General features: G+C 50.7%; 6 protein-coding genes across 6 annotated transcripts; 3 read left to right on the forward strand and 3 right to left on the reverse strand.

Annotated features, from left to right (window-relative positions):
• Nucleotides 1-132: 132 nt before the first annotated feature.
• N7484_002370 (uncharacterized protein) lies at nucleotides 133-421 on the forward strand (the record flags this gene model as incomplete). Its single annotated transcript, XM_057112790.1, has 3 exons — nucleotides 133-195; nucleotides 248-343; nucleotides 371-421. 3 exons carry the CDS (start codon nucleotides 133-135, stop codon nucleotides 419-421), a joined length of 210 nt encoding a protein of 69 aa, XP_056977527.1.
• Nucleotides 422-713: 292 nt separating this feature from the next.
• N7484_002371 (uncharacterized protein) lies at nucleotides 714-2,094 on the reverse strand (the record flags this gene model as incomplete). The annotated part of the gene is made up of 3 exons (XM_057112791.1): nucleotides 714-802; nucleotides 862-1,394; nucleotides 1,451-2,094. 3 exons carry the CDS (start codon nucleotides 2,092-2,094, stop codon nucleotides 714-716), a joined length of 1,266 nt encoding a protein of 421 aa, XP_056977528.1.
• A 511-nt stretch (nucleotides 2,095-2,605) lies between these two features.
• Nucleotides 2,606-5,982, reverse strand: N7484_002372 (isoleucine--tRNA ligase ILS1; the record flags this gene model as incomplete). The annotated part of the gene is made up of 3 exons (XM_057112792.1): nucleotides 2,606-4,144; nucleotides 4,202-5,464; nucleotides 5,554-5,982. 3 exons carry the CDS (start codon nucleotides 5,980-5,982, stop codon nucleotides 2,606-2,608), a joined length of 3,231 nt encoding a protein of 1,076 aa, XP_056977529.1.
• A 592-nt stretch (nucleotides 5,983-6,574) lies between these two features.
• N7484_002373 (uncharacterized protein) lies at nucleotides 6,575-10,181 on the reverse strand (the record flags this gene model as incomplete). Its single annotated transcript, XM_057112793.1, has 5 exons — nucleotides 6,575-6,646; nucleotides 6,706-9,476; nucleotides 9,556-9,751; nucleotides 9,801-9,851; nucleotides 9,906-10,181. The coding sequence occupies 5 exons, from the start codon at nucleotides 10,179-10,181 to the stop codon at nucleotides 6,575-6,577; spliced, it is 3,366 nt and encodes a 1,121-aa protein (XP_056977530.1).
• Nucleotides 10,182-10,835: 654 nt separating this feature from the next.
• Nucleotides 10,836-14,138, forward strand: rat1 (5'-3' exoribonculease Dhp1; the record flags this gene model as incomplete). The annotated part of the gene is made up of 5 exons (XM_057112794.1): nucleotides 10,836-11,142; nucleotides 11,243-11,523; nucleotides 11,581-11,706; nucleotides 11,764-13,529; nucleotides 13,583-14,138. The coding sequence occupies 5 exons, from the start codon at nucleotides 10,836-10,838 to the stop codon at nucleotides 14,136-14,138; spliced, it is 3,036 nt and encodes a 1,011-aa protein (XP_056977531.1).
• Nucleotides 14,139-14,915: 777 nt separating this feature from the next.
• On the forward strand, nucleotides 14,916-19,750 carry N7484_002375 (pentafunctional protein ARO1; the record flags this gene model as incomplete). The annotated part of the gene is made up of 3 exons (XM_057112795.1): nucleotides 14,916-19,571; nucleotides 19,622-19,666; nucleotides 19,718-19,750. 3 exons carry the CDS (start codon nucleotides 14,916-14,918, stop codon nucleotides 19,748-19,750), a joined length of 4,734 nt encoding a protein of 1,577 aa, XP_056977532.1.
• Between the last annotated feature and the right edge of the window lie 12 nt (nucleotides 19,751-19,762).

The raw sequence follows: 19,762 nt of genomic DNA on the forward strand, positions 1-19,762 counted from the left end.
CACCGTCACGTGGAGGTATGCTTAGGTAATGACAGCATTTTGGTGCCTCAGGCGAGGAATGCATGATTCCAACTTCAAGCTTCCCAGTCTGCTTATATTCAGATAAGACAGCTCATCGCATTATCCTTCAACATGCCTACGAAAACTCGCCCAGTTGAGAAGATCGCTAAGGCTGCCGCCCAGTGCTCTGTGGAGGTACGTTCTGACAAAATTTGCGATGTAATACAAGCTAATTCATGTTCTCCAGGCTGCGGCATATGGCAAATGTGTGGTTTCGGACTATAACTCCGTTCACAAAGATATGTGCGCAAAAGAGTTCATGAGATTGAAGGATTGTTTCCTTGTAAGAGCATTCAACTAAGCTTTTTAGCCATCCCTCATAGTTAACAACCCCATGCAGGCTGCCTCTAAGAAGGGTTGAACGGAAGCACGGATTCTACCCAATTGGCTATCTACACTTTTAAAATACGAGGAATGCGGTTTTTCCCTGGCGCAACTTTAGCGAAGCTACTTGGATTTTTTCAAGATCTTGTTGGATGGATTCATGGATCATCAGATGTCTCCCTGTACATATACTACTCGGTCTGAACGCCGAATTGTAACAACATTAAAACTTTAAGAATAATCACAATCATCGATCAACTCAGGATTGTACTTTGTATTTCCCTACTTAGATAGCAAATAGCCCATAGGCCAGGTACTTGAGGCACCAACTAATACAGCAAATCCCATGTAGCCAGAGCATGGACCTTGGTGACATGAAGGAATTCATCCACCGAAGCGGATTCATTCACTGCTGCCACTATGGTAGTATGTCAGCACCTTCCAATGGAATAAGATTGACGAGGAGAGTTCACTCACTACTGTATGGACTACAGCCATAAACATAAGCGGGTATGCCAGCATACCGGTAATGCTTGCAATCTGTAGCACCCATAGAGGGAATGAGTCTTGGATGGAACCCACCAACGGCATTGGCATTCTCTTTGAGATGCTCAATGACAGGATGGTCGATAGATGAAAAGCTACTCGGGTTGCTAGCAGCTTCTTGTCGCTTAAGCTCTATCGTAGCATCGGGATATCGAGGAACCACAGTTCCTATCGCAGCCATCACTTCATCCGCTGACAACCCTACTGGCAACCGGATATCAAGCTCAAAATCACAATTTTCGGGTATCATGTTGACTTTGACACCACCTGAGATGGTTCCAATATTCACAGTTGGCAGACCAATGATGGTCGATGTACCTGGGCCCATTGCCTTGTCCACGGCTTTCAAAGTGTCCGGATCCTTGAGAAGCAAATCAATCTCAGGCGGTGGGTTTGGAGTGATGGATTCAACCACGTTCACGACATCGGCGAGAAACGCAGTGGCAGTTCGCACAGCGCCCTTGCTGAGTTCTGGTCAGCTTTCTTTATTCACAGTCTAATGTAATGATTGACTCCTGACCTCAAGTTCAAGTACGCCCCAAGTGCTCCTTCGGTGGTCACAGATCCAGAAAGCCTCAAAGTGCCTTTTTCGGAAAATCGGATAGTTTGGCCAGATGGTTCTGCACTTAACATGACATCTCCGCCCCATCGCTCTCGGTCCTGCTTGATGAGGTATCCCGTACCCCAACGGCCGCCGGTCTCTTCGTCAGATACAGCACAAAGGGCAACACTCCCGTGGAGGAACTCCTTTCGAGTACAGAGATAAGCATAAGCAATCACCAGTGAGGCTGTGCCAGACTTCATGTCAACAACTCCTCTCCCATGAATACGTCCATTCTCAACATCACCAGACCAAGGGTCGCGCTTCCAGCCACTTGTGTTATCAGCCACGGGGAAGACATCGATATGGCCATTCAAAACAACGCGCGGACCCGGACCTTTGCCGCCTTGAAACTCGCTGACAATATTTGGCTGTCCCTGTTGCCGTTCGATAATTTTGTAGGGGATGCCTAGATCTGACAAGTACTGAGTGAGAGCTTTCGCAGCCGCCGTGGTATTCCCAGGCGGATTGGGGGACGCAGCTCGAACAAATGCCTGGAGTAGTCGAACCTGACTATCTTTGTCGGCCTTCAAGGCTTCTAGAAGAACTGATTTTTCGCTCATGGCTGGTTAAAATATCCTCAATATACAAAGAGCTTATCCAGTGGCAAGTTATAATCTTAACTAAATTTCACTTATCTACTGGACTCTAGACAATGATCGGGCGCTCGGGGATCCAAAGCGGAATAGTGCGAAAGCTGCCCGCATTTTCGATGTTGGTCTCACGCGGGCATAAAGGCATAAAGCAATCACAGATATGTTTCCAGAGAATGGGGACTGTTGAAGCAGTTCCCGCAGAGCAGACCCCGCTCATGGTGATACCTTACAAGAGGCCCGGTGAAACTGATTTCAGTGAGTCTAAATCCTTGAGATCCACCAACATATAGACTACCGATTCGGATGATCCCCCGTAGTGACATTGGGAGATCAAAAATATGCGTATACAATTTACATAAGATTATGCGGGTAGAGTGTGCGTAAACTCAGTATATATGTCATTTATGAAAGCATATCTTGGGAATTTGTAGAAGCTATCTATAGCTTTTTTCTTTTGAGAATTTGCTCAAGCGACACTCTACAGCTTGACCAGACGCAACAGGAATGTCGCATTTTGAACCTCCTGCTCCTCCTGCTCAATGGTTCCTTCCTCGGAGACGGGTGCCTTGCCATCAACCAGTGCACGCTCGTCCAGAGGGCGACGGACGGCCTTCTCAATGGCTTGAGATTGGGACTTGAAAGCCTCGCTGAGGCCGATGTTCTCCGGGTCCGAAAGCACAGTGTATTCCATCTTCACATCATCAGTGGGCACAAGGCCGGCCTTCTTACGGAGACGCTGGAGACGGTTGATGATCTCACGGCCAATGCCCTGGTGTGCAAGCTCGGGGTAAAGGTTGGCGTCAAGGATAGTCATGACATCCGCATCGGTGTTGGTCTCCATGCCGGATGAGCCAGAATCCTCCTTGATGCCTCGCTTCACAACAAGATCACCTTCAACCAACTCAATGCCGTCAACCAGGATCTTCTTCTCGGAGACGTACTTCTTAACTTCCTCACTAGACAGCGCGGGCAGAGCCTTCTTGACCTTCTGCACGTCCTTCTTCAGCTTCTTGCCAAGAGTGGGCCAGTCAGCGTTGACACTGTACTGCACGTTGTACTTGTCCTCGTCAGTAGAGAGGACAAGATCAAGAACGTTAAGCTCCTCCAGGATGTAGCCCTCCAGAGACTTCACGTCATCCAGGTACTCTTGGTCCTGGTGAATCACGACAAGTGACTTCAGAGGGGTCTTCAACCCGATCGAACGGCGCTCACGGGAAAGACGGCCGAGGTCGATCACCTTCTGCATGCGCGCGACTCTGCGCTCCACAACCTCGTCAAACAGTTCCATGCGAACTTCAGGGAAAGGAAGGAAGTGAACACTACGGCTGTCCTCGGCGCGGAGCGCCTCGGGGATGTGAGGAAGAAGACGCTGGTAGATGCTGTCGGTGATGAATGGAGTGAAGGGGGCCAGGCCTCTGACGAGGGTGTAAAGAACCTCGAAAAGGGTGTTCAGGGCATGCAGAGTGTCATCGACACCATTCTCACCCTTCAGACGCTTACGGTTAAATCGAATGTACCAGTTAGTGGTATTCTCAATCAATCCCAGCAAGCGAGGCACAACGGTGTACAAACGGTAACCGGCCATCTCCTCGTTGACAAATTTGAGAAGACTCTGGCAACTTGCCAGAATCCAACGGTCCATCACGTTTGTGTTCGTGGCCTCGGCCTTGGGGTCAAAGACGAACTCGATTTCAGAAGCCTTCTTCAGAAGAGCCACTTGGCCCTCGAAGAACTTATAACTGTTCCACAGAGGAAGAAGGACCTTTCCAACAATCTCCTTGACACCCGATTCCTTGAATCGAAGGGGCTCTGCACGAACCACAGGCGAGTTAATGAGGTAAAGACGCAGAGCATCCGAGCCATAACGATCAATGACCAGTGTAGGATCTGGGTAATTCTTCAATCTCTTAGACATCTTTTTGCCGTCCTCGGCGAGAACGATTCCGTTCACAACACAGTTCTTGAACGGGATCTTTCCTGTTAAGTGTGTACCAATGACACACATGACATAGAACCACTGAGACCACGTTAGTGTATATTCGACTACAGACTAGATAGGGAAAAGGTTGCTTACTCCTCGAGTCTGGTCCAGTCCCTCGGCAATGAAGTCACCAGGGAAGCTCTTCTCAAACTGGTCTTTGTTCTCAAAGGGATAGTGTTGAGAGGCATATGGCATGCTACCCGACTCAAACCAGCAGTCAAAGACCTCTTCAACACGACGAAGCACGCCCTTGCCCTGCTTGCTAGGGATGGTGATGTGATCCACTTTATCACGGTGAAGATCAGTAAGTTCACCCTCGTAACCGCTGAGTCTCTTGAGCTCCTCGATACTTCCAATGGCGACAATCTCCTTGTAGTCATCGCTAACCCACAGGGGGAGAGGGGTACCCCAGAAACGATTCCGGGAGATGTTCCAGTCGCGAGCATTTTGAATCCAGCTAGTGAATCTCTTTTCCTTGACCACATTAGGAACCCAGTGAGATTTCTCAATATTCTCCAGCATCTGGGGGATAATGGGTGTGACCTTCACGAACCAAGCGGGCACAGCCCGGTAGATCAGAGGGGTATCAGATCTCCAGCAGAAGGGATAACTGTGAGTAATCTGGCTATCAACAAGGATACGGCCGGTTCCCTTGAGGTGCTTGATAATGGCCTTGTCAGCAGCCTTGACGTGCTGTCCGGCGAAGTCCCGGACCTCCTTGGTGAAGCAACCGTTCGGGTCAACCGGGTTGGGAGGAGGACGAGCCGGATCAATGACTCCGTGATCAACCGCAACCTTGTAATCATCCTCACCGAACGCAGGGGCTTGGTGGACAATACCAACACCATCCTCAGCAGTTACATATCCGTCATTCAGGACACGGAAACCGTGGTCCTTGAACTCCTCGTAAAAATAGTCGAAAAGGGGCTCGTATTTCCATCCCAGCATATCGGTTCCCTTGAGGCGATCCACGATCTTGAACTTGGCCTTCTTTGGGTCCTTGTAGATAGTGCGAAGCAAAGATTCGAGGAGGATGTAGTTCTTCTTGGTAGCTTCATCATAGATTTTGACGTACTCGAAGGTAGGGTTGGCGCACAGACCAGTGTGGGAGGGGAGAGTCCATGGAGTAGTTGTCCAAGCCAGCAGACAGGTTTCCGGGTCGTCCAAGAGAGGGAAAGTCACAACGACGGCGGGATCTTGTACATCTTTGTAGTTCTGTTGGGCCTCGAAGTTGCTGAGTGGGGTATTGAGAGCAGTTGAGTAAGGCATAACTCGGTAGCCACGGTAGACCATGCCCTTATCGAAGAGCTCCTTCAAGACCCACCAGACTGACTCCATAAAGCTTGGGTTCATAGTCTGTTTTGAAAAACGAGATGCTTTGTTAGTAAAGTACAAAATAATATATGTGCCAGTATAGATGCTCACGACTCGTGATGCGAGCGTACCTTATAATCATTGTCAAAATCAATCCAGCGACCCAGACGCTCAATAGTCTCGCGCCATTCTCCAGCATATCGCATGACAATGGCCCGGCACTCCTCGTTGTATTTCTCAATGCCGAACTTCTCGACCGCCTGGAGACCAGACATGCCAAGCTTTTTGTCGATCTCGTATTCAATGGGCAAACCATGGGTATCCCATCCGAAGCGACGTTCGACATAGTGGCCTTTCATCGACCAGTATCTGGGAATAATGTCCTTGATGGTGGATGCCAAAAGATGGCCATAGTGCGGAAGGCCGGTCGCGAAGGGCGGACCGTCGTAGAAAGTGTAAGGTTCACGGCCTCGGGAGAGCTCAACCTGGCGGTTGAAGGCATCAATCTCCCTCCACCGCTTGAGGATAACTTCCTCCTCGGCGGGAAAATCGATCGACATGGCGTTGGTGGATTGGGAATTTCCAACGGAGGGGGACGAGGGGCAGATAAAAAGAAGAGTGAGTCACCCCACTAAAAGCCCGCACTTTTTGCCAATGAACCCCGCTTACCGCCTTCAAACTATATAGATTGTCGATTTATGTATGATTCATATGCAGCATATTCTCTGTATCTTAGAGATCTACATTGAATATAGAGTATTTATCTTATCGAGTCCATACTCAAATATCTGCTTATACCCATAGGCTACCCAGGCCCGAATGTGAAGGTGATTAAGGAGTGATGTTCACTAAGACGGCTTTATTACCTAAATTTCGCTCGGATGAAGCGTTCTGCATATTGGCTTGCACCAAGTGAGGTTGTATGCGCTTTACTGGAAGATCAGGTACAATAGCATGTTTTCTGAATTTCAATCGTTGCGCTATTCAAACAGCTGCTAGTGGGTCCAACTAATTTTGTGGTGTTCAATCATAGACTATTAAGGAATACTAAGATTATGCTGCACATAAATCATAAATATTTGATTGGTGCACTTAGATAAAACAAGGTGTATCGTGGGGGCTGCAGTATGTACAGACGAAATCACACATTTTCTACTCTTCTTCGTTCTCGTCATCTTCATCCTCATCCTCTGAGATTTCCTGGCCCAGATCTTTGAGTCGTTGCTAGAATGAGATATTAGTAAGGGTTGCACGGTGCAATCAGCATTGGAAAGCCAGCATACCTTGTCCTCGTTTCTCTTGGCCTCCAAATCGCCAAAAACAATAAGTAGATCCTCCAGTTCCGACTGGCTGGCCTGGCGAGCCTCGTCTTTCTCCTTGGCCTCTAACTGTGCCTTTTCAAGTTGAGCTTGGACTTCTTTCAATGCCTGTGCAGCACTTTGAGCTTGTGACTCAGCCTCTCTCGCTTTGCGTTCAGCCTCAGTGGCGCGTGTCTCTAGGGCAGACAATTGAGATGATGCCCCTTCGCTGGCTGCCTCAGCATCCTTAGTGGCCTTCTTTTTGGCTTCATCAAGATCCGCCTGAAGAATCGTGATAATTTTCTGAAGATCGGCATTTTCGCTCTCATGTTTCTCTTGAGCGGTGACTAGGTTCGATTCCAAAGTTGTAATCCGGTCCCTGAAGCCCGAGACCTTTGTCTCATGGTCGCTCTTATTGGAAGAGAGAAGAGATTCGAAACTTTCCAGCTTCATTTGCAGATCTGTGACCTGACCAGTATGGGCGTCTTTGGACTGACTAACAGTTTTTTCCAACTCCTGAATAGTCTTCTTGAGCCCAGCAATCTCCTGAGCATGCTGCTCCTTAGACTGACCAAAGGCGGACTCCGAATCCTGAATTTTCTCCTGAAGGCTAGCAATTTCCTGGGCGTGCTGCTCCTGAGACTGGTCAACGGTAGACTCCGAATCCTGAATTGTCTTCCGGAGGCTAGCAATCTCTTTGGCATGGTTTTCTTTCGATTGACCAATAGTCGAGTTCAGTTCCTTAATTGTCTTTTGCAAGCGAGAAATTTCGCCAGAGTGGCTTTCTGTGGACTGTCTAATGGACTGCTGCATATCCTGGATGGTCTTTTTCAAGCTATTGACTTCAGCAGTGTGTTGTTCCCGGGTCTTAGAAAGCTCTGACTCCAGCCCACGAATGGTCTTCTGGAATCCAGCGGTCTCCTGCTGGTGGTGCTCTCGCAGCTGGGCGCTCTTTCTCTCATACTCAGCCGAGACCTGCTTCAATTGGTTGTCAATGGCATGAAGTTGCTCCCCATGTTGCTTTAGCAAGGCGTTCTTCGACTGCTTGTGCTGCTCTTCCAACCTTGCCAGATCCTGGTCACGGCTGTACTGCATATGTTGCTGGGTCTGTTGGGCCTTGGAAATCTCCCATGAGCTTGATTCTTTCGTCTTCCGGTGATCAGACAATTCCTGGTCAAGCTTTCGCTGAACGTCGACGAGATCTGTTTCCAATTTTTGGATTGATTGGCTTCGTTCTTCCAGTTCTGCGCGCAGGGAATCCACGAGTTCCCGTGAGATACCTTTTTCAACACCATTGGCAACAATTGAGATCTCGAAGCCAGGCTCGCGATCAACAGATCGGATCAGCCGACTGAAGTTATCCTTGAGAAACTCAATGAAAGACTGATCGAAAAAGACCTCAGGTAGTCCCCCTTCAAGTTGACCAGCAGCTGTTTGAGGAAGAACCTCAAAATCACGAACCAATGGGCATTCTCTTAGCTTCGTGATCTTGTCAATATACTGCTCTCTACCAAGTTGTTCGATAAGCAGTTTGTGCAAGGTGGCTCGGGGAATGGGCGAATCCTTGGTAGAAAACTCGTAGATGATACCCAGTAGAGATGTACAAAGACCAGGAATTAACTTGCTAGGCGTTCTTGGGTGCTTGATTTCCTGTAGCAGTGTTTGGATGCTGCTGCCCTCCCCGAGAAGATCATTCACAACATCCGGGTCTTCGTAGAGCCAACCACAGAGCAGCATAAGGTAACCGACTGTGATTCTTTCATCGTCTCCGCGTTGCAAACCAGTTATCAGGTTACCAACCACCGACTGGACGCTAGTGACGACTTCTTCGCCACTCTCAGCATCGCCCTCTGTGACCCCCATTGCCGTTGCTTTCGCTTCAGTGTTGTCAAGGATGAGGTGGAACATAAGAACAGAGGCCATCCAGACTTGATATGGATCGGCATTACCTCGGGATTCAGGTGCAATCAACAAAACGGAAAGGATATTGGGAATCCGATCTTGCCCACTAGTGTGCCCTTCAATGGCACGCCGAAGCACATGCATGCGAATGCCAGAATGATGAGCAAAGAATGCTTTCATACATTCACAGGCCGCGAGACGTGCATCCAGCATATGGTTGGGAGCGGGCTCTAGACTCAATTTCAAGAAAGCCTCAATGACATTAATTCGCTCTGGCTCAGCGCCACCATTGACAGCTTTAGCTTGGGAGCCCCAGGAGACTTCAATGTCCCCAAAGCGTTCTTGCAAGGGCGGATTCCCTCGGATCAGGTCCGCACAGGTTGCAAGAGCTTTAGATGTGACATTGACGTTGAACTTCTGGCCAAAGGCAATGCTGAGTACCTGCTCCGTCACACCGTGTTGCCAAAATGCAGTCTGGTTGCTGGGAGTGCCCTTGCCTCCCCGAATCAGGAATAGTTGAACGATAGCCAAGAGGCCCCAAACATTCTTATCGCGCTGCACCAGAGCCCACTGGGGAGGGGCATCGTCATCCTCTTGGTATTGTTGGCACTCAACGAGGAGCTTCGTTACTTTCTGCATGCAACCAGTCTCGCGGAAGTATGATTGGTTGGATATGTTATACCTCAGTAGGTGGGCGAGCAAGGACAGACAGTCTTCCACCACCTCAGTGCCATTGGTGAGATAACCTTCTGACTCAATTAAAGAAAACAGGATCTCAAATGTATTTTCGAATGCAACAAGTTTCTGCAGCTCTTCGGAGGCAGGGGTCAGGACAATGAGAAGGAGGAGGGCCTCTATGAGAACGGAATTCTTTAGTTTTAGTCTTCCATTGAAGACAAAAAAGCAACTGAAAGGAAAGGAATCCAAACATACCGTTCCGAACTGGCTCTCTAGCATCTGTCAGCACGCTCACCAGTCGGGAAATACCCAATGGCGCGGTGAAGATGCATTCTTGTGTTCGTTCCGGTCTCGCGCCAGAGATGTGGGACATCAATTGAAGGGAATACAAGCGAGAATAAAAGTCTTTGCTTTCAAGAAGATCCAGCAATATTGTAATATTGTCTTGTCGCTGATTCAATGTTAGATCGGCCTCTCGATATCTGGTCAGATTGTCGTACCTGAGTAAACTCGTCTGCCAACCATAGAGCTATTTCATCCGATGCTTCGGGCTGGTGAAGTCAGCAAGGAATAACAAAATGCCTATGGTTCCTCAATTCACTGACGCTGTTCTCATCCGGGGTAAATAGCATCAATAGGGTCTCAAGGACCACCTTGATGGTGTCCGGATCTTCACTGTCATTGTGCAAGCTGCTTATCAGGGGTCGCAGACCTCCCGAGGCAACCGATGCAGGATATAATTTTGCGAAGCTTCTTAGGCCCTGAATCGCAGCCCGTCGATCTTCTAGTAAAGTTGCACTCTGTAGCCTGTTGCTCAGAACGTCGATTGTGTCCGTTGCCGTTTGTTTGGCCGGAGCTTGCGACTCAAGGATTCGGAACATCGTAATTGCAGTTCAATATCATGGTCATCGCCGACCATAGGCGCAGGAATAGGCAGGCATCGAAGGGAGGGTCAAGGTCAACAAACGGAGTTCGGGGGTTTCGAGGATGAGCCCGATTGCGGTAAAGCTGGCCTCGCCGACCGCCCACATTCAAGCTCGTACCGCCTTCTGAGTTCAGTAGCTTTCTACGTAGCAAAGTCCTTTGTTGCATAATATCTTTTTCAACTACAGCAAGTAAATTAAATGACACTGATCTAATCTTCCAAGATAAATGAGCTCTGCCTTCAGCTATGTAAGATCACAATTGCCACATTGCAACTACAATGGATGCATGTATGTACCGACTCCAAGCTCCAGTTCATCCCCGGGGACGGCAACCGTGCATGACTAAGGTCAGCGCCGGAAATAAACTCGCCGCAGAGACTTTCAATTTCTCTCAACACCCATAATCTGCGCCGTGATTTTGGTCTCGGTTGCATCTATTTCACACTCATCATACCTCGGTGCTTGAAGCGACCAGAATTCGAAGTCCAAACCTTGGGTTTTCGTATATCCCCGAGTACCGCGACTTCGCCAACCCTAGCGGCAGTCGCATTCCCGCGCCGCGCCAACTTCACGAAACACCTGAGGTGAACCAGTCGTCGCATCTCCAAGATGGGTGTCCCCGCGCTGTTCCGATGGCTATCCAACAAGTATCCGAAGATCATCTCTTCGGTGATCGAGGAGTTGCCGCAGCAGGTGGATGGTGAAGAAATTCCGGTTGACACCACGCGCCCGAATCCCAATGGAGAAGAAATGGACAACTTGTACTTGGACATGAACGGTATTGTTCATCCGTGTACTCATCCTGAAGGCCGACCCCCACCAGCAAATGAGCAGGAGATGATGTTGGAGATCTTCAAGTATACCGATCGAGTTGTCAACATGGTCCGTCCCAGGAAACTCCTTATGATTGCTATCGGTATGTACCAGCCATATAAAAACCGTTTTTATCCCTTCAAATACTTTTTCTCTCATGATCATTATTTTGGAGCAAACTTGACTAACATGAGAGGTTACAGATGGTGTTGCACCAAGAGCGAAGATGAACCAGCAGCGTTCTCGTCGATTCCGATCCGCACAAGAAGCCCAGGAAAATGATGAGAAAAAGGAGGAGCTCCAAAAATTGCTTGCCAAACAGCGCGCCGCAAAGGGAGAGGAGGCTGTCATGCAGGAACAGGTCGTTCATAAAACCTGGGATAGTAATGTCATCACTCCCGGTACACCCTTCATGGATATCCTTGCTGCCTCTTTGCGTTATTGGATTGCTTACAAGCTCAACACTGACCCTGCTTGGGAGAAGGTAAGGAATTATGGGTTGGTTTTTCAAAGTCTCACCTTGACTGACTTTTTCTACCAGATGAAAATCATTATCTCGGATGCTACGGTACCAGGAGAGGGTGAACACAAGATTATGGAATTCGTACGATCACAAAGAGCGTCCCCAGAGCATGATCCTAATACCCGTCATGTTATTTACGGTCTTGTAAGTTTGAAATTCGTACGCTATTTGCAGGTCTGGAACGCTAACGCCTTATGCTAGGATGCTGATCTTATCATGCTTGGTCTTGGCACTCACGAACCCCATTTCCGTGTGCTACGTGAGGATGTTTTTTTCCAAGAGTCCAAGCCTCGGGCTTGTAAATTGTGCGGTCAGGCTGGCCACAAGGCTGAGGAATGTACTGGCCGTGCGAAAGAGAAGAGCGGAGAATTCGATGAAAAGCAAAACGCAGTTCCTCTCAAGCCATTCATCTGGCTGCACGTCTCAGTTCTGAGAGAGTACCTGGCTGCTGAACTGCAAGTTCCCCAGCAACCATTCCCCTTCGATCTGGAACGAGCTTTGGATGATTGGGTCTTCATGTGTTTCTTTGTTGGAAACGATTTCTTACCCCACCTTCCCGCGTTGGATGTCCGTGAAAATGGTATTGACACTCTTATCGCCATTTGGCGTGACAACATTCCGGCTATGGGCGGTTATCTGACAGAAGATGGACAAGTCAACTTCTCTAGAGCCCAGCTCATTTTGCAAGGTGTTGCAAAACAGGAAGATGCAATCTTCCGACGCCGCAGACAGGGTGAGGAGAGAAAGGCAGCGAACCAGAGGAGACGTGAGGAACAAGAGAGAGCTCGGAATAACGAACATGCCAGTAAGCGAAGACGGAGTTCACCGAACTACAATGGCCCGACACGCCACCAGGCTGGTGGTGACAACGTTCCCCCTCCTGGCTTGGAGTTGATAACCCCGGGTCGTGGGCACTTGGACAAACAGACGAGAGAGCTTACTCACAGCATGGTCGTGAACCGTGGCGCTGTGTATCGCGCCAACATGGAGAACAAGAGTGCCGCCGCTGTGCTGAAAAGCAAACTCATGAAGGGCTCGCAGGCTGAACCAGTCGCCGAAGAACCAGCTCCGTCAGAGGACGACGCTGCCGATTCGCAAGCTGTTCTTGGAAAGAGAAAGGCGGATGATGAAGCCGCAGAGGAACAGGAAGACGAGCCAGGAACTCCTGGAAGAGACTCGCCTCCCGCCCCACCTGCCAAACCCAAGGAGAACGAGGAACCCCAGGATACTGTTCGACTCTGGGAACCTGGATATGCTGATCGTTACTACGAGCAGAAATTCGGCGTTGATCCTGAGGATCATGAGTTCCGCCACAAGGTCGCCCGTGCTTATGCAGAGGGTCTTGCCTGGGTGCTTCTCTATTATTTCCAGGGCTGTCCTTCTTGGACTTGGTATTATCCATACCACTACGCTCCATTTGCCGCTGACTTTGTGGATATCGGTGACATCGTCCTCGATTTCAGCAAGGGCCAGGCTTTCAAGCCTTTCGAGCAGCTGATGGGTGTCTTGCCTGCGGCTTCTAATCATGCCCTGCCCGAGGTGTTCCACGACCTCATGAGCAACCCGGAAAGTGAAATCATTGACTTTTACCCTGAGGATTTCCCCGTGGATCTCAACGGCAAGAAATTCGCGTGGCAAGGCGTGGTTTTGCTTCCGTTCATTGACGAGAAGCGTCTGCTGGCTGCTATGGAAAAGAAATATCCCCTTCTCACTGAAGAAGAGCGGCTCCGCAACACCCACGGCCGAGAGGTTTTATTGCTGTCGGACCAACACCCCCTTTACCAAGACCTTGCCGCCAACTTCTACTCCAAGAAGCCCGGTCCAGCGCAGTACAAATTAAATATGCGCGTAAGCGATGGCCTGGCCGGTATTGCTGAACGTAGCGACACTTATATACCCCATGGGTCCCTGGTCTCCAATCTGGAAGACTACGGTATGCCCAGCCTCGATGATGACCGCACCCTCACGTAAGACTCAACCCCCAATTCTAGTATATTGCACACATACTGACTTTAGATAGGGTCAATTATTCGATTCCCAAGTCCGAGCACCTGCACAAGTCTATGCTGCTCCGAGGCGTGAAGTTCCCAACACCCATGCTGAATGACGCCGATGTTCGCGCTGTTAAGGGCCGCGCTCAGCATTCGGGTCGCCAATTCGGAGGTGCCCCGTTGAATGGTCGAGGACGTGGAGGCCGCATGGACTACGGAGGTGGCCGTCCTAACCCTTTCGCGGCGCATCTTGATCCTCGCTTCATGAACATGCCACAGGGTGGCCAGGGTGGCCAGCACGGTGGAATGCCGATGATGCCTCCCGGGTGGGTGCCCCCTCAACAGGGTGCTGGCGACTACTCCCGAGGCCCACCTCCACCCCCACGTGGTGGGATGTCCCATCAATACCCCCCTAGGGACTACAATGGTCAGCAGGGCCAGTATGGTGGGCACCATAACTATGGCTCCCAAGACAACTGGGGCAGAGGTGGCTACCGCGGAGGTAGAGGACGAGGACAGTACCAAGGACATTCTGGAAACCGCGGAAATCGTGGAGGTGGCGGTGGAGGCTACGGCCGTTACTAGTGGAGTGGACTCTCCACTTGGAATGCTGCATCTATGAGCATCGGGAATTGAACAAGGGGGCTTACGATGAAAAAGGCGTTTGGTGTTACTTCAAAAATGTACAAAGCAAATGACATCTACCTTATTTGTGTTTCTGCGTCAGGCAAGATAATCTGGATGTGGAGAAGATCTACCTTCATGTAGTACATCCTATGTCCTCCGTAATCCGTAGTGACTAGTAAGTGGGGTGTGCAACCCTGAGAGCCGCTCATTAGGGCTTGCTCAGCCAACCACACCAACTCAATGAACAACCTGGTAAAGGAGAATTATATTTATGGCGTATGCGAGGGGATAGACCTATTATTTTCCCCAGAGAAAGAGACTAGTCACATCCTCGGCGATCAACCATGAATCATCATGGAGTAAATAATCCTCGCACTAGCAGCCGGTCGCACTGAGTCATCGGGCGGTAAAGGACCGAACTGCCGCGAAATCGGAGTGGGATTAATCGAGTCGACTGACTGTTTTTTCTACATCCTGGTCGCCTAATTGGAAAATCATAAGCTGACACTCTGTACAGCAGTCCAGGTAAGCAACTGTCTTTTCCGTTCGTTTCCTATAGGTGTCGGCCTCGATTCCCTCCAGAATTGTGCGCACCTTGCGTCGCTAGCTCCGTCGGTGGGGGAAATCCCGCCGATTTAGTCACCGAGAAGAGGGTTTATACTAAAACAATTATAGAATGAATTGAGAGTCGAAGTCAATCCTCCAGACATCATCACGACGCCCTCTGTGCCCACAATGACTGAGCCCACCAAGATTAGCATCTTAGGTCGGGAGAGCATTGTCGCTGATTTTGGTCTGTGGCGCAACTACGTCGCAGCAGACCTGGTCAACGGCTTGCCCTCGACCACCTATGTCCTCATTACCGATACAAATCTCGGTTCCATCTATACTCCTGGATTCCAAAAAGCCTTCGAAGCCGCAGCCGCCTCCGTCTCCCCCTCTCCCCGCCTCTTGGTCTATAATGCCGCTCCCGGTGAAAGCTCAAAATCCCGGCAGACCAAGGCCGACATTGAAGATTGGATGCTGAGCCAGAGCCCGCCATGTGGACGTGATACCGTTGTTATTGCGCTGGGTGGTGGTGTCATTGGTGATTTGACTGGATTCATCGCCGCAACCTACATGCGCGGTGTTCGCATTGTTCAGGTCCCCACTACGCTGCTTGCCATGGTGGACTCCTCCATTGGAGGCAAGACTGCCATTGACACCCCTCTTGGAAAGAATCTGATCGGCGCCATCTGGCAGCCATCAAGGATCTACATCGATCTTGAGTTCTTGGAGACTCTTCCTGTGCGAGAGTTCATCAACGGCATGGCAGAGGTTATTAAGACTGCCGCTATCTCGAGCGAAGAGGAATTCACTGCGCTGGAAGACAATGCGGATATTATTTTGAATGCCATCCGTAGCGAGGCTAAGCCTGGCCAGGGTCGTTTCGACGGTATCCGTGACATTTTGAAGGCCAGAATCTTGGCCTCGGCGCGCCACAAGGCCTTTGTTGTGTCTGCGGATGAGCGTGAGGGTGGTCTCCGAAACCTCTTGAACTGGGGTCACTCCATTGGTCACGCCATTGAGGCCATTCTGACCCCCCAGATACTCCACGGAGAGTGTGTTGCCATTGGTATGGTTAAGGAGGCTGAGCTTGCTCGACACCTGGGAATTCTGAAGGGTGTTGCGGTGGCCCGTATCGTTAAGTGTATTTCGGCCTACGGTCTCCCCACTTCAATGAAGGACTCGCGTGTGCGTAAGTTGACTGCGGGTAAGCACTGCTCTGTTGACCAGCTGATTTTCAACATGGCACTTGACAAGAAGAACGACGGACCCAAGAAGAAGGTTGTTCTGCTATCTGCTATTGGGCGTACTCACGAGCCTAAGGCTAGCGTTGTCTCGAACCAAGACATCGCTATTGTCCTGGCTCCCAGCGTTGAGGTTCACCCTGGTGTGCCCAAGACTCTCAACGTGACTTGCACACCCCCGGGATCCAAGTCGATCTCGAACCGCGCATTGGTTCTTGCTGCCCTTGGTTCGGGCACTTGCCGTGTTAAGAATCTGCTGCACTCCGATGATACCGAGGTTATGCTGAACGCTCTGGAACGCCTCGGAGCTGCAACCTTCTCCTGGGAGGAAGAGGGTGAGGTCCTTGTTGTGAATGGAAAGGGTGGAAACATTGTTGCTAGCCCAACATCTTTGTACCTGGGTAACGCTGGAACTGCTTCTCGATTCTTGACCACTGTGGCAACTCTTGCTACACCGAGCACTGTTGACTCCAGCATCCTGACCGGTAACAACCGAATGAAGCAAAGACCCATTGGCGATCTTGTTGATGCTCTGACTGTCAACGGAGCTGGCGTCGAGTACATGGAACGCAACGGCAGTCTGCCCCTTAAGATTGCCGCTTCTGGTGGTTTTGCTGGAGGTAACATCAACTTGGCTGCTAAGGTCTCTTCTCAGTATGTGTCATCGCTGCTCATGTGTGCTCCCTACGCCAAGGAGCCTGTGACATTGAGATTGGTTGGAGGCAAGCCCATCTCCCAGCCTTACATTGATATGACCACCGCCATGATGCGATCTTTCGGTATCGATGTGGTCAAGTCCACCACCGAGGAGCACACCTACCACATTCCCCAGGGTCACTACGTGAACCCTGCTGAGTACGTCGTTGAGAGCGACGCTAGCTCCGCCACCTACCCTCTCGCCATTGCGGCCATCACGGGCACAAAGTGCACCGTTCCCAACATTGGTTCCAAGTCGCTTCAAGGTGATGCTCGATTCGCTGTTGATGTTCTTCGGCCTATGGGTTGCGTCGTTGAGCAGAGCGACAACTCCACTACTGTTACTGGGCCCAGCAGCGGCGTTCTCCGTCCATTGCCCAACGTGGATATGGAGCCCATGACTGACGCTTTCCTCACTGCCTCTGTTCTTGCAGCTGTCGCCCGAGGCGAAGGCTCCAATCACACAACTCGTATCTACGGAATTGCAAACCAGCGTGTCAAGGAATGCAATCGCATTAAGGCTATGAAGGATGAATTGGCCAAGTTTGGCGTGGTCTGCCGTGAACACGATGACGGTCTTGAAATCGATGGCATTGACCGCTCCACCCTCCGTTTACCCTCCGGTGGTATCTACTGCTACGATGATCACCGTGTCGCTTTCAGCTTCAGTGTTCTGTCCCTTGTTGCTCCTCAACCCACTCTCATTCTCGAGAAGGAATGTGTCGGTAAGACTTGGCCGGCATGGTGGGATGCTCTTAAGCAGATATGGGGTGTGAACCTTGACGGGAAGGAGTTGACCGAGGAAGAATCGGCTGTTACAACTCAAGAAGAAAAGGCCAGTGCATCCATCTTCATCATCGGCATGCGTGGTGCTGGTAAGACTACCGCCGGCAGCTGGGTTGCCAAAAGTCTGGATCGGCCCTTCATCGACCTTGACAACGACCTTGAGGCCACTGAGGGTATGACCATTCCAGAAATGATTAAGCAGCGCGGCTGGGAAGGGTTCCGTGATGCAGAGCTCGCTACTCTGAAGCGCTGTATGCAAGATCGACCAAACGGGCATGTTTTCGCTTGCGGTGGTGGTGTGGTTGAGATGCCTGAAGCACGGAAACTTCTTACTGAATGGCATCAGAGCAAGGGTAACGTTCTTCTGGTCATGCGCGATATCCAGCTCGTCATGGACTTCTTGAACATCGACAAGACCCGTCCCGCCTACGTGGAGGACATGATGGGCGTGTGGCTGCGCCGCAAGCCTTGGTTCCAGGAATGCAGCAACATTCAGTACTACAGCCAGCATTCTAACTCTTCCGAACTTACTCTAGCATCGGAAGACTTCAATCGTTTCATGAAGGTGGTTACCGGCCAAGTGGATCCACTTGAGACCATTAAGAAGAAGGAGCACAGTTTCTTTGTCTCCTTGACACTACCTGATCTGCGTGAGTGCAGTGAAATTCTGACTCAAGCTTGCGTCGGATCTGATGCTGTGGAGCTGCGGGTGGATCTGCTGAAGGACCCAAAGGCGGATGGCGATATTCCTTCTGTGGACTATGTCAACGAGCAAATGTCCTTCCTTCGCAAGCGTGTTTCTCTTCCCCTTATCTTCACCATCCGCACCAAGAGCCAAGGTGGTCGCTTTCCCGATGATGCTCATGATGCTGCTATGCAACTGTACCGGTTGGCATTCCGCTCTGGTGCCGAGTTTGTGGATCTTGAGATTGCCTTCCCTGAAGAGATGCTCCGCACTGTCACCGAGATGAAGGGCCACTCCAAGATTATCGCATCCCACCACGACCCGCTCGGAAAGCTGTCATGGAGCAACATGTCTTGGATCCCATCCTACAACCGGGCTCTCGAGTATGGCGATGTGATCAAGCTTGTCGGCGTTGCCCAGAGCCTCGACGATAACACCGCTCTGCGTAAGTTCAAGAATTGGGCTGCACAGGCACACGACATTCCGTTGATCGCTATCAACATGGGTGACAACGGTCAGCTTAGCCGTATCCTGAATGCCTTCATGACCCCTGTTTCGCACCCCAGCCTGCCCTTCAAGGCGGCGCCCGGTCAGCTGTCCGCAACTGAGATTCGAAAGGGTCTTTCGCTTATGGGTGAGCTCAAGGCCCAGAAGTACGCCATTTTTGGCTCTCCTGTGGCCCAATCCCGGTCTCCTGCTCTTCACAACACCCTTTTCGCCGAGATGGGACTGCCTCATGAGTATGGACGTATCGAGACCACCAATGTGGAAGATGTCAAGGACTTCATTCACGCCCCGAACTTTGGCGGTGCCTCCGTGACCATCCCCCTCAAGCTCGACATTATGCCTCTTCTGGATGAAGTCGCCCAGGAAGCTGAGATTATCGGTGCCGTCAACACCATCGTTCCCGTGGACAACGCCGGTCAGCGCAAGCTTGTCGGTTACAACACCGACTGGCAGGGCATGATTCAATCCCTGCGCAATGAGGGTGTCTACGGTTCAACAGGAAGCGACAGTGCCGTAGTCATTGGTGGCGGTGGTACTGCCCGCGCTGCCATCTTCGCCCTTCACCACATGGGCTACTCCCCGATCTACGTTGTCGGACGCACTGCCAGCAAGCTTGAGGGTATGGTTTCGACCTTCCCTACCAGCTACAACATCCGCGTTGTGGACAACCACGCTCAGCTCGATACCGTTCCCCGGATCGCTGTCGGCACTATTCCCGCTGACCGCCCCATCGATCCCGCCATGGCTGAAACCCTCAGCCAAATGTTCGAGCGTGCCAAGGCTGAAGGTACATCCGGAGAGTCTCCTCGTGTGCTCCTCGAGATGGCCTACAAGCCTTCCGTGACAGCACTGATGGAGTTGGCTTCCGCTGCGGGTTGGAAGACCATTCCCGGTCTGGAGGTCCTTGTTGGTCAAGGCGTTTACCAGGTATGTTCCACTACCCTTAATATTGATGCCAATGCTAATTATTCTGGTAGTTCGAGCACTGGACTGGTATCACACCTCTGTACAACGTCGCTAGAGTAAGCACCCCACCCCTTGACTTACATGAACTGGACACTAACAATCACTAGGATGCGGTGATGGGCATCAAATCGATCGAATAAACATATTAGCAA

Source organism: Penicillium longicatenatum (assembly GCF_028827895.1).
Source record: "Penicillium longicatenatum strain IBT 33135 chromosome Unknown contig_1_segment0_segment0, whole genome shotgun sequence".
Classification (NCBI taxonomy): domain Eukaryota; kingdom Fungi; phylum Ascomycota; class Eurotiomycetes; order Eurotiales; family Aspergillaceae; genus Penicillium; species Penicillium longicatenatum.